This window comes from Physcomitrium patens, chromosome 21 (assembly GCF_059467195.1).
Source record: "Physcomitrium patens ecotype Gransden chromosome 21, ASM5946719v1, whole genome shotgun sequence".
NCBI lineage: Eukaryota > Viridiplantae > Streptophyta > Bryopsida > Funariales > Funariaceae > Physcomitrium > Physcomitrium patens.
In genome coordinates, this window is record NC_143430.1 from 7,907,480 (window position 1) to 7,924,996 (window position 17,517).

The 17,517-nt window shown below is 40.2% G+C and overlaps 3 protein-coding genes across 19 annotated transcripts; 2 read left to right on the forward strand and 1 right to left on the reverse strand.

The window, feature by feature from the left end:
• Positions 1–703: 703 nt before the first annotated feature.
• On the forward strand, positions 704–3,362 carry LOC112273883 (uncharacterized). Its single transcript, XM_024502911.3, has 7 exons — positions 704–1,175; positions 1,429–1,624; positions 2,015–2,124; positions 2,272–2,350; positions 2,530–2,597; positions 2,800–2,866; positions 3,159–3,362. The coding sequence occupies exons 1-7, from the start codon at positions 942–944 to the stop codon at positions 3,269–3,271; spliced, it is 867 nt and encodes a 288-aa protein (XP_024358679.1). The 5' UTR covers positions 704–941; the 3' UTR covers positions 3,272–3,362.
• Positions 3,363–3,396: 34 nt separating this feature from the next.
• LOC112273884 (uncharacterized) lies at positions 3,397–5,284 on the reverse strand. The gene is made up of 4 exons (XM_024502912.3): positions 4,965–5,284; positions 4,368–4,526; positions 4,043–4,159; positions 3,397–3,826 (listed from the first exon to the last, which is right to left on the reverse strand). The coding sequence occupies exons 1-4, from the start codon at positions 5,265–5,267 to the stop codon at positions 3,779–3,781; spliced, it is 627 nt and encodes a 208-aa protein (XP_024358680.1). The 5' UTR covers positions 5,268–5,284; the 3' UTR covers positions 3,397–3,778.
• A 3,416-nt stretch (positions 5,285–8,700) lies between these two features.
• On the forward strand, positions 8,701–14,234 carry LOC112274413 (protein IQ-DOMAIN 5). Of its 17 annotated transcripts, none has more exons than XM_090245507.1 (7): positions 8,754–8,879; positions 9,910–10,089; positions 11,712–11,844; positions 12,074–12,160; positions 12,425–12,646; positions 12,841–12,969; positions 13,135–14,234. In XM_090245507.1, the coding sequence occupies exons 3-7, from the start codon at positions 11,716–11,718 to the stop codon at positions 13,915–13,917; spliced, it is 1,350 nt and encodes a 449-aa protein (XP_090101633.1). In that variant the 5' UTR covers positions 8,754–8,879; positions 9,910–10,089; positions 11,712–11,715; the 3' UTR covers positions 13,918–14,234. The 17 variants fall into 17 exon arrangements, with proteins under 17 accessions (XP_090101637.1, XP_024359661.1, XP_090101630.1 ...); XM_024503894.2 differs by lacking the exon at positions 9,910–10,089 and adding an exon at positions 11,145–11,261 and having other exon boundaries at positions 8,772–8,879; positions 12,074–12,277; XM_090245508.1 differs by lacking the exon at positions 9,910–10,089 and adding an exon at positions 11,145–11,261 and having other exon boundaries at positions 8,772–8,879.
• The last annotated feature ends 3,283 nt before the right edge of the window (positions 14,235–17,517 follow it).

Here is a 17,517-nt window from a genome sequence, read left to right on the forward strand (position 1 = left end):
GACATATTACAATAAAAAAATTAAGTAAGAAATAAAAATAATTTATATTAATGTTAAAAATGATATTAAATGATATAATAAAAAAATATAAAATTAAATTAAATAAAAAATATATAATAAAAATTCTAAATTTTTTGAATATTAAAATAGATTATTATAAAATGAGAAAAAGTCAAAATAAAACATTGGATACAAAATATTAATTAATTAATATTGGTTTTTTAATTAATATTTTACATGGTTTTTTAATTTTATAAAAAAATAAAAAATAAACAACAAAAACAACATTTTCACTTAGGATTGTATTATATGAATAAAATTAAATAATATAGAATAGTGGCTATAAAAATACTTAAACTAAAATGTTGTAATTACTAAAAAAAACGTTAGTGTAGAATGCAAGCACAAAATTAGTAACAAAATTAGTAAAAACTTTACAGTGTTTCTTAATATGATCAAAATACATTGAAAAGTTCAAACATTATTTACAACACAACACCAGTAGGTTCAGATATCTATGAACCTTAGCATACATCTCTAAAATCACATTAAATTTATGGGTTCAATTTTATCCAATACATTCTTTTCTAATAAAAGATACTCAGAAAACATTAAAAAGAAAACCATATCCTTTTATATGCGCAAGTGTGGAGTACGATGAAACAAAGGCATCCAACACACGTTTTCAAATATATTTCAACCTTGAAGTTTTGCATTGACAAATGGGTCTCACATTGGACACTTGAGCAAATTTTATTTTCGACCCACATAGAAATTGTCATCTTCCAGAAGTTGATATGTCCAGCTTTGATGCTGCAAGGGAGGCATTTGGTGGAACGTCTCATGTGCTTCACAACCCACACTCTGAGAATTAGGGTTTAGGGGTTGAATTGCTGTGGTAACCATCCTTTGTTGCCGTGTCTTCTTCACACGGCGGAAGCATGGCTTCCTGTGGACTTGTACGAATTGCGCTGCACAGATCCATTCCTTGTTGTGGCATTTCCAGTCGAGGAGTCAATGGAATTCGGACTTCAGCCCCGAAGAAGAGTCACTGGGATTATAGAGCTAAAAAGATTCACTTGAGCTGTAGGAGTGCTGCTGCTGTGGAAGAGCTCGATGCCAAGCAGTCCGGGCAGGTGGCCGTGTTCGTGGACATTCTCCTTGAATGGAACCAGGTACTTATGGTTCAGCTCGGGTGCCTCTGTTGTGCTCTTTCAATGTTTGGATTGTTTGGGTCATTTTAGTGACCTCTGAAAAAGCTTGCGTGGAAGAATGAGTAGGTTACTTGGTTTTGGGAATCATGTCGCTGTCCGGTAGTTTCATTTGGTTTATTTTGGCACTCGCTGATGGAGTTTCCAATTAGGGTAGGATGCGATGCTGTTTAGACATGCGGTTTGTAAGGGAATTAACCCAGATATGCGAGTGCAGAAAATGAATCTCACTGCTGTGACGGAACGAGGAGCCATGATGGATAGACATATTGCTGATTCCCTGTCACTGTTGCCAATAATTGAGGGAGCGCATGCTGCATATTGCAAATCCTCCGCAGGGGAGTCGATCAAGGTCGTTGACATTGGGAGTGGGGCAGGCCTTCCTGGCATTGTGTTAGCAATAGCTCGACCAGGTGAATTGCTTATACCTATGGACATGCAGTCTTGGCACTATGTTTGAGAGTTTGGCGATTTCATATGCTGCAACATTGAAGATAATACCATTGCTTTTTAGTTTAACTCTCACTCTTCTGATGTCACAATCCTTTACGCCTTCGTTGGCCTTCATTTTAAGTCTAGACTATTCTTGGGATTTTGTTGTGATAAAAAACAGGAATTGGCCTGTTAAATAGGAAGGGGAATGAATCAATTTGATCTTTTCGTATGCTATGTTGTGGGCGTGTGCTAATCTTCATTCTCTATGCAATTTTATCAAGTCCCCTTTGTCTCTGTATTGGCAATGACACAGTGCTGAACTGGATTTGGTGCCGCACATCTTACTATGGCTGAAAACATCAATGCAGCCTGGCAGTTAACACTTCTCGAGTCACTGCAAAAGAGGTGCGACTTTCTGGAACGTGCGGCTGAGGCAGCTGGTTTGACAAATGTCAAAGTTCTGAGGAGCCGAGCAGAGGTACATTGTTGGTAGCGCGTTGCTGATTCGAATATGGCAACCTTATCTTTCACTAACGTTTTCTGTGCTCAAGACGATTTACCAAGTTTCACGGTTACTGAGTCATGGGCTTATAGTTGGGTTGTTGTTCTTAAACGGTGTCTGCAGGATGCAGGCAAGGATAGTACCCATCGAGAAATGTACGATATTGCTGTAGCCAGAGCTGTAGCAGAGATGAGGATTCTTGGTAAGCTAAGAATTCAAAAGCCTCACTTTCAAATCGTGTTAGTCTTAAATACACATGCATTGTAATAGTTCGTATTTCAGTTAATTTAGTGGGTCATCGTAAGCTGAATGGCGGAATGAAATAATATTGTTCTCTAAAGGAGTTGTCTGCAATGTGTTCCAAACTTTCCTTCCTTGCAGCGGAATTGTGTCTTCCTCTCGTTCGAGTCGGTGGCATTCTAGTTGCTGCAAAAGGCCCCAACCCCGAGGTAATTGCCTTAATTTGTTATTTCATGTTTCATTAAGATTCAAGGCACGCAAAATTGTGGTTATACTAGTCAGCTAGCACATGGTATTCATCCTGGTGCATCTTTTTGGTTTTTGGCAAGAGCAAGTATTTTTTGTTATTCCCAAATCTTAGATTAGACGGCAAACACATTGGTCATCATGAGTTGATGGGGAATTGACCAGGAGGAGGTTGAAGCTGCCAAAACAGCTGTGGACTTGCTTGGAGCATCTATTATAACGTTGTCCAAAGGTAATTTCTCGCCTATGATGAAGTTCCATAAAGTTAACGAGCTGGTTTTGATGGGGGATGGTAGAAATCTAGCAATTTGATTATCTTCATGTGCAGCTATGGATGTCAAGGATTTTTCATTGAGGGGTAACAAGTTCTATCACATTCTGAACGCACAACTTACGTTCGATCTGATGTTACAAGCTGCTGATTTAATGGATTGCTGTAATTTAGTAACGGCACATTTATTCATCGAGGTGGGCTGCAGAGAGCTAATATGTGGTCTTTCATGTATTGTGATACGTGAATACAGTTGATTCGGAAGGTCCTCTTGGACAACGGACTGCAGTCGTATGTTTGAAAGATAAACCAACACCAGCCAAATATCCTCGGAGAGCAGGAATGCCGAACAAGCGGCCACTTTAGTCTAAGCTACGCAGTAGAGAAAGATATTCACGCTATGCCATTGTACGATATGATCACACATTCATGAATTATCAAGCATTTTCATACCTAATTATTGCGGGCTGTGGACTCACTACATTTGCATGTAAAAGGAAGGTAGTGCAGACGACAATATGATTTACTGAAAGTCAATTTTCCAGTACTATTTTCAGAAATACCGCCAATGTGTAGAAACGTGGAATTCAAATCTAAACTCATTTTTTGATTTGACAATACTGTACTGGAGAGCTTCGTTGTCTTCGGGGTTGTGAATAACGACCTCCGTCACTTCACATGTTCTACCCCATCGACAGTGACTCACACTCGCAACTAGCGCTCATCTTAGGAAATAAAAGTGCAACATTTTATGTGAGCAATCCTAAAAGTCCAGAAAACGGATTCATTTGAAATCAAAACTTGGCTGACCATCTCAGCGACGTCGTTTACTTACACTCTGCACATACTACCAACAATATTTGCCTAGTTCAATCAACTAAATCTGATTTCCAGTTCTGCTTCCCCTGAGTCATCCTCCACCTGCCACAGAATCACATATTATCAATATCAGGTGCTGAATTTGTTAACCTTTCTTCCGCACCAGTTTGTCCGCTCCGAGTATTATCAGTTGTTATTGCAAACTTGATGGTGACAGGGAACGAAGGATATGAATTAAAAAATGAAGATGAAAATTTTGAAGGATGAGATGCTCCTTGTAGAGAGTATGTGCAAGAAAAGCACCGATAGCAACTATACCTCGGGGATTTCGGCGCCAGGTTGCTTGAGAAGCCATCCTGAATCTTCAAGGACAGACCACATGGAGTAGAAGGCTTTCTTGTAAGGCCCTTCCAACTCTTCACACTGCGGGTAAATCTACACTTGCACCCCAACAGTCATCAAAGTTACAAATAAATATATAAATAATATGGAAATTAAAGAAAGTTGCAACGGAGAGGCAGTTCGACAGCTAAGGGCATTTCTCGAATGAGAGTTGAGGGGTTTAGATTTTGTGAACGGACCATTACGACTGTTACGTTGATTGTTGAAAAGATTGATTGTTGAAGACGTCTTTGTTTCTTACCTCGTGATCAAGCATGCCTCTGAGAATCAACAGGAAGCGCGCCGCTTCTAATTGATCATTTTGAACTAAAAACTCCCCCACGTGATCCACCTTATCTTTGAAATTTTCCAGCATTTTGTCATCTTCCGCCAACATAACCTTCAATGCCTCTGTTACCGTCTGCAACCATAAAAATGTCGAGGAGGCAAGTACCTCCAGTGAGAAAATGAAGCGGTGGAATAAGTTTCAAGTTTCACAGCCAAACTTCAACTTTCGAGCTCAACATCCCATGTGGAAGTAATCCCATTTCCATAACAATCATCTTATAAACATACAATCCCTAAAATGATTAACCCTAATCCATTGGCGCAGCAGCAACCCATAGTGCTAAATTCACAGTGTCGCAGCAACAACACTGGTCAGTAGTGGAATAACACTCTGACACTCTCTCATGAAAGACCACTCGTTCTGGTTTGAAGAGCCGCAAGAACCCCGCATTGCCACTCTTTAAAGATTTGACGGCAATGAAATTCTCGCAGACATGACTACCATGTCTCCATTCTATTCACAAATTTCACAAAATTGAACTCACGATTCGTAGGGGAATGTAGACATTACTTCATTTAGACCCGCCCGGAGGTCTTCATCATCGAGCACATCCGGATCAGTTTCCACAGTGCTGGTCGACTTCCGCCGCGCTCCGCAAGGCCATGACGACAACCTCTGAACACGAGGCCGTAGCATCGACACATCCCTACAACATTCAACACTAACACGACCGATGGAACGGGCAGAATCTGAAACACCCACAGACCTCAAAATTCCCACTTCGCAACAACTATTCCTGCCATAAGTGGCGCTCATCCTTGAAGACCCAAGTGAGAGGGACGCCGAGAATGAGCTGCTACATAACGCTGCCATTGTGTAGTAGTCCTCCTTAATCCGACCCCTCCCTCCCTCCCTCAACAAACACTCCCCAGCCTCAACCACATAAATGTTTCGAAACCAACCAAAAAAAAAATCCGCAAAAACCCTAAAACTAGAATCAATAGCGAATGACGACTAACTACCAGAAGATGGCAGCAGCAATCTGAACAGGTCGCGCGTGACGAAGCTCCACAGCCAACAAATTCATGGCTAAGGCTCTCTGGGCAACCCATCGGCTTCGGAGAGAGCGCCAAAGCTGCAAGCCGCGAGAAGTCTATACCCGGCGAGAAACTTGGTCTCCCGGGTATCTAAACCGAAGTGGAATATGTCGAGAATATTTGGTGTACAGTGTGAAGAATATGCAGTGAAATTGTGGTACCCTTTGGAGGTGGCTCAATGAAACCTTTATGCTACTCTCTTTTGTTTCTTACTCCCAAAGTTGTCCCACAATGTACCCATAATTGATAAGCAATGACGATAATAATTGTGGGTGAATCTACCTTTGTGTGAGTATAAGGTTGGCCCTTGTGCCCATTATTGTCATCTTTTCGTCCCCCACGTATTTTGTAGAGATATCAAAACACTATTTAAAAAAATATTTTGCTTTTATAGTGGATCGTTTCATTGTAGAATGGTATTTTGTGCTAAATTTTGTTGGTTGGGCATTGAAACGGATGGAAAAGGAGCATTCACAATTTTTTATCCGTTTTTGCACGAAGCTCTCATGTCATGGTAAACATTGCTGTGTGGAACCTTCTGTGAGATTTAATGGAATAATTCAATGGAATAAAAATGGTTTCTTTTTTGAGTTCGAAACTTTAAAATAGAGGTTATATATATATATATATATAGATAGATAGATAGATATATAGTAGTAGTAGTAGTAGTAGTAGAGATTGTGGTTTAATAATAAAGATGTGTTGGAATCATTTGGTTTGAGCTATTTTAAAACAGTTATTGTTGGATTTTACAAAATAATTACATTGTTATTTATCTAAAAATTCGTAACTTTTCTTTTGGTCTATTAGATAGGTCAAATTGTTGAATAAAATATTATAAATGTTTTTATATTTTTAAGCTTTTTGTCTAAAAACTTCACTCAATGTAACATAAATGCTATAAAATTATAAAAATAATAATATTAATTCTATCTTTTATGTTTAATAAATATAAATATAAATATAAATATGAATAAATTAAAAGTTTGTGGTACAATTTGAAAGAATTGTCCTTGAATTCAAGCAATTGCCAAAGATAACACTACAAATAATAATTCAATCAATAATGATAAACACTTAAAATAAATATGAAACACACATGCACATTATTATTTTTTAAATATTATGATGATAGAAACCAAAAAAGATGATTCAAAACCTTGTATAGAAGCATGTTCTGAGTTTAATAAACATAAAGAATAAAAAGAAAAAAACATTAAATAAAAATAATATACATCAACAAAGTAACACACATTATGTCAAATTATATTAAATTGAATCATGTACTATATTGATAAAAATGACGTTTTATTTTTCTATTTTTATTGCAGTTTGAATGACAATTTTTGCATAAAAATCAATAAAGTTCATTTGACTATATATATATATATATATATACACACACACACACACAAACATATATACATTAAGAATATTTAATAATATCCACAACAAGGTAAAAGCACAATAAATTGAATATATAACTGTTTTAAAAAGCACTCATTTATTTATTTATTTATTTATTGTATAATCTTCTAAAGCAAGCAAAAGCAAGAAGTGGCATATATTCGAAAGACACCAAATAATCTTATGATTTGACAATCATCATCCAATACATCAAAAAAGTTTTTTTTACATATGCTATGTGACAAAAACTCCACACAAAAGATAGTTTTTGTACAAAAATCAAACGTTACAAGTTATCTGTAAAAGTATAATAAATTGGTGTTCTTTAAATACAAAAATTCATCTTTGAAAATAAAAAATTTAGCATAAACTCTTGCTTTTGGTTCTTAAAGTAAAATCATTCTTTTGTATCAGAAACCCAAATTAAGACTGGATTGAGTTTAAATTTACGTTCAGATTTACAAAAATTATAATTTACATGATGATCCATCATTAATGAAATCTACATGTATTTATCGAATTTCAAAATCATTTGAATGTAATCATGTATTAGTATAAAGTAAAGTAAAAAAAAAAAAAAATGGACTTGGATATCATTGAAGTGCAAATTTAATAATACTGCACTAGAAGGGGTTAAGGAACACTGTAGTAAAAAAATTACAAAGTTTTTGCATTGTTAAAAAAACATGATTATAAAACCCTAAAAAACTCAACAAAACATACATATAAAACAGAAAGTTTGATAGTTTGTGTAAATAAGTTATCAAAATCAATATGGAGCACAACACAAATGTTGTGTGCATCAATATTTATAACCATCCTATATTAATTTAAAAAATTTACCAGATACATATACATATACAAAATGTGCACCTTATGAATAAAATAAATATTATCATTATATATATATATATATATATATATATATAAGTTTGTAATGTGTCATTTTTATTTTATATTATTTTTAATATTATAACGTAATTTTTATTTAGTCTTCTGTAAATCGTATTGAATCGATGATGTGGTTTGACTAATTATAGATTATAAAATTTCACTCTTTTATTCAAGTAACAAAATCAGTATAATATATACATTGTGTATGTATGTAGGCATAGAAGCAAATATAAATTATAAAATAGTAATATTTTTACATGTTTACTATGTTTAAAAGAATATACTTTTCGCATGGAATTTTGTTATTGCTTGTACACATATGAAATGCACGTAATCAGCACAAGAAGCACTGAAATCAACAACTGAAAATCCCAAAACACAAATGATTATTGTTGTTCTTTAAAAGGCATGCTACAATGTCTAATTTTTTTGAAACGAATGACCAAAGTAAATGAAATCATTGGAGGGGAAATATCCACAGATGGCAAAAATAGAGTGACTGAAGTACCCCTGCCATATGTTATTATTAAACCTTTCTTTTTACAAAAATACTTTATTACTTTTATTTTCTGAACTGATTTCGTAAGTCTAACTTTGTACAAGAATCCACAGAATTTGCACAAGAGTGCTTTAAAACATTATTTTCCTCAATATTGCCACCACAACAAAAATGTACTACAACAAGCAAGCAGTTCAACATAAAAGGATGAAAAAAGTTGACACCCAGGTATCAATTCACAGTATACAATGGCTTTATCATCATCAACAAGTCATGTGTTCCAGTGTGAAGTGATATGTATTATATTATTCTCTTCGCACGCGCACAAACACACACACACACACACACAAAATCAATATATATATATATATATATGAGGAATAACTTTAAACTTTATAGTCGGTGCTGCAGAATGTGCCATCTTTGGCTTTTGATAGACACCATGTCGGAGCATCGTGCGTTTATAACCTGCAATGACATCGACTGCGTATAACTCTCATTTTGAGAGCAACAATCCAAAGTTAGATGGGGGCGGAGCATTGCCTGGGCAGCAGATGAGATCAATCACACTGAATCCAGTAGCTTCGGGTAAGTTGTCTATGAACTGAGTGAGTGACTGAGTGTGTGTGAGTGTGGGTGTGAAGAGTGCTAGTTGGGATTTATCTATGACAAAGGGCTGAATCTAGTTTTTCTTCAGAGTAATTCCAGAGAGGAAGCACTCGTTTCGGTAAGTGGAGTGAAAGAGCAGGAAATGAAAGACCCAACTCAAGTCCGTCAACCAGTGAATATTTTACTCGTTAATGCTTCATAGTTGCTTGCAAAGTCCACAATCTGTCAACAGAAGCTGTGAACTTTCGGTCAGCCTTCATCAAGGCTCGAAAATTGTGCACCGAAGTTTGTTACGAGCTCCAGTAAAGTTGTCAGAACAGCTTCGCGAAAAATCACCCCGAGCCACCAAGTACAAACCATTTTCGTTTTGTGGGTATCGAGGATCGTAGCGAACTGCACACGGGAGTGTAGTAAAGTTCCGGGAGATAAGCAGTAGATATGTAGAGCAAAACTCACGTGTACATGTTCGGAGACAGGGAGTGCAGGGTGTGCGTTGGTCAAAGAATACTGCTTTTGTTCTGCGGTGGCGGAGCCAGCCACCTCCACGGCAGCCGTGAAGTTTAGCCTCTCTGCTTGCCGTTCCCGCATTTTTCATGATTCATTGGTCTCTTGTACTTCCTACGTTGCCTGACTCCCCCTGGAGCTCACGACCAGTCGCCGTGCAGATCCTCATCACTCCCCATCATAGCCTTTGTTCTCACTAGCTCCGGAAGCTTGTACGCACAGTCCTGGTGATTTGGAGCACATGTGTCGAGTCGAATCGAGTCGAGGTTCAACTAGCTCCAGCTTCGTCTGTGAGTTGGAACAGTAATTGGCTATTGTTTTGGTGTTTGGAGTGTGACGATGGTTTAGACCGGGGAAGATTTGAGTGGTGTAGGGGTTGCAGTTGCGGGTATCTGTGCTCGGCGGGGATTGAGTTGGTTGGAAGAAAATGTAGAGTGTGGCGACTGTGGTTTAACTTTGCTGGCGGTTTCGGCGACATTTATTAGTGGGGGTTTTTGTTAAAAAGGGGTTCGCGAATTCGTGTGGAGGAATTTCAGGTGAAGAGTGCTTGTGCGACATTGTGTGCGTCTACGATCGCGTTACGCGTGACGCAGCAGTCGGAGACACGGTTTGCGGCTGCTGAATGCAGGAAGGGTGAGCTGTGGGCTGCTTTCCAACTTTGAGAGAATCTCAACCAAGTTCACTGGTAGTCTTCTAAGGCGATAATATTTTTCGGTTCAAGCAAAGATGATTGTCCTGCTAATCGTCTCATTTTGATTCAGATGTGGCTTTTCGTTGTGAAACCTGCCGTCGATACCCGCTAGTTATGCTGGTATTTCACGGAGTAGTATCTTTCGGTCGGAGATATACCTCAATCCTAATGCTGCAGTTCTTCATTCTTCTCCAATTGTTTGTCGTGTTGGTAAAGTTTACAACCTGTTTTCCTTGAGGAACCTCCGAACCTTGCGTGGATTACGAAATCGCATTCTGGTGATCAGCATATCTAATTGTCCTCTACAAGTTGATAACGGTTTACAGCGAAAGAGTTAGCTACATTGTGACATGAATAGTTTAGACACCTTGTAATGGAAGCCGAGGAACTCGGTGGTTCAGAGACAGAGCAGTGTTACTAGTTTGCTGTGCGGATCACGGGGATGTAGGTGGGAAGCGCACCCTTTTGAAATTCAAGTTGATATCGAAGTGGTTTTTTATTTATTTTAAATTACACATAATTCCTGCATTGCTATGATTACATCGTCTTCACTTTCTGAGACATGTTCGATAAAGAGGTTCTAGGACATTACCCATTAGTATTTCGCATGGCTTGTGCTTTTCACTTTTTCGATTCTGCTTGGTTGGATGTTATATTTCATACTGCATTATGGGTAGTTTATTTAAGCTACATAGTATACTCTGCGGTCTGTACTGTCTTTATCCTCTTGTTTCATAGATGTTTCACGCATTTGGTAACTTTTTCCACTTGTTTTTGTTGCTTCTGTACCTCAGAGCAGCTTTTGACCTGCTTGTCACATTTCTGTACCTGAGAGTTCCTCCTTACCTGCTTGTCATGCTTCTTTACTTGAGGCTGTCTCTTACAGCAGTCATATTACGTAAGTTCTACAGTGTCTCTTAGTCATTTGCAAGCTGAGAAATATGTTGCAGATATTTATAATGAGCATTCAGTGATGCGTCCTTTCAAAGCCACTCGGTAGATTTTCTGTAATGAATACTTCTGGTGTCTTATGTTACTTGTACATCAAGTGGTGATATAAATACAGAAGTCTCAGATCGGATATAAAGGGAATAGGTGATGCTCCCTCGGAAACCTGCGTGTGGATTCCAGTTATTAAGCGCTTCTAAAGGTTAACAGAACCCCTGGTGGGTATTTTCAGTGACTTCTCATTTCCTCATCCCCTGCACTTTTAGTCATGAATTCCACGAGGTAAAGCATAATCATATCATACCCTTAGCAGGTGATTTTCTGTTACCTCCAAATACGACCCCCTATATCCGGATTGTTTTTTAAAGAATTTCGTGTATCAAACACTTACTCAATGAATATATGAGCAGTTTTCGTTGAAGATTCATGTAAAGGTCATCAACGATGTGGAGTATTCTAGTCAATTGCAGTTATGATCGCTAGACAAAGGGACCTTCCCCTCTTTTTGGGCGTTGATTCATGTGGATTGAGCTGCAATCTTCCCTCTAGTTTTTGGTACCGCAGGTTTATATTGTGTAGTGCTTCCTTCTGGTCCTTCAATTGCGGCTTTGCAACATCTTAAGAGTTCACAAGAGTATGTGGATGGTATATAATTGCATTTGATGCAGAAAGATGGGGAAGAAAGGAAAGTGGCTTGCTTCTGTCAAAAATGCTTTCAAATCTCCAATCAGGGCTGGAGATGATGAAGAATCTGAGTCCAAAGATATGAATCTTTTCGGTGATACACGTCCTGTGGCAGTGGTAATATTTGCCGCCTTTCACGCACCATATCTATTTTGAAGTTCCCTAACAAGTGACCGTGGTGCATTTAGGGCCGAAATTGATTGCGAGGATTGCTGTTGAAGATTTGCATCCAGTCGAAGAGCAGCTTGAACTTCTAGGTTGTTCTAGAGATATGAATACTCGAGGTTTTCTTGTGCAAGCTTTTTGATCCTCTTTGCATGCTTCATAATGAGTTCTTTTCTTGTAGATTCCGGACAAGCCAAAACGCAAGGCACGACGGTGGAGTTATGGCAAGGTAGCCCTTTCGGAAGACAAGGAGCCTGACATAAAAGAGGTTGTCACCCAAACGGAAACGTCGGTTCAGTCCAATAGCAAATTTACGATGTTCATGTATCCATCTCAAGAGGAATGGGCAGCAGTGATTGTTCAAACTGCTTTCCGAGGTCACCTGGTATAATTTGGATAAGTCATTCTGCCTGATTATTGTCGTGTTCTCATCAATTCGTTTCGTGGCTGCCAATGTGTCTTGTTTGATGCACGGATAATGTCTTCAGTGTTCTTGTCTCATACTGCTATGAATTCATTAATGTGCTTGTAGGCAAGAAGAACTTTACGTGCTTTGAGGGGTTTGGTCAGACTTCAGGCTTTTGTTCGAAGCCGCAGAGTGATGCGGCAGGCAAATACCACAATGAGAACTGTACAAGCCATTACTCGCGTTCAGGGCAGGCTTAGGACTCATCAAGCTCGTATGTCCGAGGACGGCCTGGCTGTGCAGCATCAGGTGTGGCAGAAGAGCCAGCCAATAATCAGAAAAGAGTCGGTGAGTGTTTTTCATTGTTTTATCGAAAAGTGTTTTACAGTTCAGACATACATGCATGCCACCAGTCTTAATTTAAAGCTTCTGAGGGCAGTAGAAAAACACAGAATGTTTATTGTGAGTGCAGTCGTTGATTTCTTGCCCGGAGCATCATATAATCCATTTTCGAATAACCATCAATGTTTTTCAATTCTTAGGAATGGTTGACTGAAACGGGTTGGAACGATAGCAATTTAAGCGCTCAGCAGATTGAGGCTAAAGAACAAGAGAGGCAAGTAGCGGCGCTCAAAAGAGAAAGAGCCATGGCTTACGCACGAACACAGCAGGTGTGTGATTTTAACCCACCTCATTGTTTATTAACTGTTTTTTGCCATCACCCCCCTCCACTCATGATTGGAAATAACTCATGCTTCATGGTGCCAACTACATATGCCTCGGAGAATAATAATGTAGAAGTTGCTCATGTCGACAATGTGAACGGCATTATGCAGCAGCTCCGACGGGCAGGACCAAAGCAGGTCGTACCTCTCTTCATCGAATGCGAACCCGACAAGCCTCACTGGCGTTGGAGCTACGTGGAACGGTGGACAGCAGCAAGACCATGGCAGAATCGCATGTTTGAGATTCCTCCAGCTTTCAAGGACGTCCCCGATGATCAAACATCCAAGAGTGTTGACGTAAATGCTGCGAGGAAGGTCCCAAAACGCATGAGTCTAGCGGTGTCGCCTCAAGTCCGCGCCAGCTGCAACGATTTCGCGAATGCACATCCCAAAGCTCACACGGGTGCGCTTAGAACCTCACAGGTGCTCAACAGTCGAGGAACACCTCATAGATCCAAGTCCGGAGCCGGCAGTCCAAGAAGCAGATGTAGCAGTGACCATCTCGACGACCGTGGGGGATCCGGAAGTGAGTTTTCAGCCACAGGTCGGTCCACAGCTAGCATTTTGACGGACCCCAAGGACGGGACGCGCCACAGCAACACGATTCATGTTGGGAATGGTGCCATTGTTGATGCGGAAGTGGAGCCCCTGCCTACTGTTGCAGGTCACCTCCAACAAACTCAAGGTGTGAAGAACAAGGCCGGTGCTCGGAGTCAGCCCAAGCCGAGGCTGACTGCACCGGGTGCGTTTAAGACTCCCGCCACCATGAAGCGGCTGACTTATCCCAAAAGGGATCCACGCAACCTCAAACACTCTGCGCAGCCGGATCCCAAGTCTGACAAGTCCAGTAGGTCCAAGGGCGGTGTGATTCCTGGCTCTCACCAGCACATCTAATTGGTTTTATGGATCTGAATATTCACCTGATGGAAGTCCTCTTTTTGGATTTCGTTTTTAGTGGTGAAATTGAGCACTTTTTAGGGTTTGCTTCTAGCTGAGCTGCTGTAGAATCAGCATTCGTCGAAATGGTGCCCGAGGGTAGTGTCTTGGTAGTTTCGCTTATTTCACTTCGTTCTGAGTAAAACTATGTTGCGAAATCCCCAGCCGGTTTCTAGAGCCATAGTTCAGTAGATGTACAGAATATCACCTTGTCCGTACTCCACCAAATGCATAATTGCTCGAAATGAATCTACTTGTGTACACCTGGGCAAATATACACTGTCTTATCATGGAGGCTAAGCTCTCGTTGAGGCCGACTGAGTGCACCTTGTCGCCGAATACCTCGCAGGCTCACATTGCATCACGACATTATTTAATATGAAAGAAATAATTTGATCATGGACAGTGAAAGAGTTTGTGGAAGTAAACTGCTCTGCCTTGGAAGCATCGAATGACACCTACTAATGTGGAAAGAATCCTCGAAGATGTTCTGACAATGCTGGCTCTTCGGGTTTCCAAACTCTCCGCAGGAGCCTGCCCCTTAACGTGCAATTCATCAACCGTGATTGGGAAACAAGCCGGTAATATTGGGTGTTGGTAATAACCAGCATTTATCTATAGAGCAGCTCCTGTCCAGAATAACTAGACGCGGTGACTTGACTCCGACTACGCCCTTGAAAGACATGAGTATTTCTGGGTCCTTGTTTGAGGATACAGAGCAGCAGTGCAAGTTGCAAGTTGTGCAATGGAAATGATAAGCACTAGACTTACCAACAGCGAAAGCACTTGGACAAGTAACTGACAGGCATTAACTTAATCAAGCTTTCATGTATTCAATTCCATTCCATTCTTAGACCAACTAAACCCCGTCTATTATTTGGGACGATAAGATCTAAGGACGCAGATGTGACTAGGAAACCTCCGCGACCCGATTAGTTGGCGTTTGCGTCCTCGCGGTTACTAGATCTGCTGATTTAGCCCAGCTTGAAAGTAGATTTTGTATATATATTTATATATTGGTAAGAGAACTATCCACATCTTTTGAATGAAGCATACTATCTTACGTATATTTTGGATTTAACATTTAGTTAATACATCCTGAGCAAATTCAAGAAGAAGTGTGAGTATACTTTGCAGTTATCACGATTACAACCTGTCAAAAACTAACACCTCAGAGGCACTCTTTACATTTGTAGGAGTGATATAGACACTCCATTCTCACATTGAGTGAATTCGCAATCCTTCACAACATTCTTAAAATTTTATCGATAAAATTGTAAGCATGGAGATCACTCGAAACTAAACTTCTCGTTGAGTACACCTCAAAGATTGCAGGAATCTACAATCGATGTTATGTTCAAGTTTTTTCTTGTGCCTGTAAATTGTTTCTGCACCAACAGAACGCACCTGTTGCAAGGACTTCGAAGAACGAGAACCCCCAGTCCTGAGCTCTCGAGAAGTTTTCATTTTTTACTGCACATCGTAATGTGCTCAATTCCACGACCCCTTGTTGTGATGTTAAAAACTGCTTTCTAACTTCGGAAGGATTGCATTGTCTATCCCACAGATTGCACCGTCGTTTTCTTAAGTGTTCAAGAGCATATTCGGCACACATGGCAATCATGCACTGCAGCATCCTTCACGTGAGAATGGCCACATGCATGTCTTCACGTGAGGATTAGAGGATCCAGAGTGCATATTCAGGAATGACCATGGAATGTGGTTATAGGCCCGAGCTAATTGGCCCCACTTGCAGGCACGAATGGTTTCAGACAAAGCGGATGAGAAAACTGTATCCCTATTTTTGCAATACCTGTCTGTCATCAAAAGAGACACTTCCAGATCAATTTCTGGTCAAAGGGAAAGAGGGAAAATCCATTAAAAAAAAAAAAAAAAAAAAAAAAACAGAAAATTGTTGTATGCGTCATTCCTGAAAACGGATTCACAAGTGCTCTGTAAGCCTCGTCATGTCTAAGGGTTACCTTCATGCTTGGGATAACCTCCTCAGCCCTGGTAGAGTTCGTCGCAGCACCAGCAGAGCTAACAAACGGGAGCCAAAAGAATCCAGAGGAACAAAAAGACGCTATTAAAAACGGTGATTTCCTTACCTTTTCCAGGACCTTGAGTTAAAATTGGTAATTTAGACGCTCTAATTCTCCGCTGATCAGAATCCAGAGGTCGGTTCCCCCAGGCATTGCCCCTCCGCACATGCGAGCGTGCATCCCGCAGACAATCCTACGTCTTTGGAGCCCTATCTGTCAGCTATATTTGTCATTCTCCCTGAAGATCTGGCGATAATATTGATGATCCTTTCGGAGATAGCAGGTTGGCCGGTCGTAGAGGGGTTCTTTCCAGAGCAGATGCCCGGGAGTATCTAGGCATATTTCCCCATTCTTAGAGTACCCAGAATCTCAATTCTAGGATGTAATTTAAAAAGGGTTAATGCGGTTACTTGCAAACTTTCCGAACAGCATCACTTGGATCTCCAGTGGACTGGTCCTAGAGAATGTTCCCTCGCTTGTGAAACCAGTTATGTGATGTGAGCTGTCGGATGGCAAGTTACTGGCATTTGCGAAGGCTGCACTTGTGGAAGAAGCGGGGAAGTTGCAGGTCGAATGTACAAGTGTTTTGATACTTCGCAATGCACTCTGTTCAGAGATCTGTAGCTGAGGATTCAAACGTTGCGAAGCCGCCGCTTCACTTTGACCAGCAGCTCATGGCCTCGTTCGGGGTCCATCTTCTCCAGAGTCACGCTGTTGCTGAGGCTATACTGGAATGCGTTACTTTTTGTGAACGTGGGTTCCTAATAAGTAGGGTTAACCATCATCTGAGATAGCGGAAACAGACCAGGCTGAAGAATTCGTCTCATTCATGGCAATTTTGGTGTGTTGGCTAGAAAGGAACTTGAACTGCTTCAAAGGGTGGAGGGGTTAGTGGTACCTATTTATGCGAGAGATTGATATGAATCTCTGAAGCGGGTGATGACAGGTATTCGTTGCTCGTGTTGTGGTGAAGGTTTCACAAAATGATTCAATTATCTTCAGTGATCCTTTCCAAGCAGTTTAGCTGTGGCTGTTCCGGAGAACGTATGGTAGAGATGGCGCAGTTTGGCCACGAATTAAAGGCTCAAAGACGGTTGCGGCGACTGAGCCACCCTCTTCGTTTACTCGCACTGTAACAGCACCATAGGGCCTCGATCTGAAGCAATCAGGGAGTTGGGGAGCTGATAGAGATCATTCAAAATGGGTGAATAATCAACCCTCGATTGGAGTTTTAGAACTTCTACTACAATGCGGGTAACGCTCGCAACTGACTGGTGTATTAGGAGCTTGGATTGCATTTATGTAGAAGTTGGTTATGTAGAGGAAAGTGAACTTAGATGGGAATGGGATATGAGAGAATTCGCCGTAACGCTGCTACACATGCGAACGCTTGAATTCACTGCCTTCCGTCCCCCTGAAAGTGTCAGAGAAGTTTCTTGAAACAACAAAGATTCGAAAACCACTTTCCTCAGTAGACAACCAAGACTCCCAAGAAATCCTCAGTGGTGAATAAGGT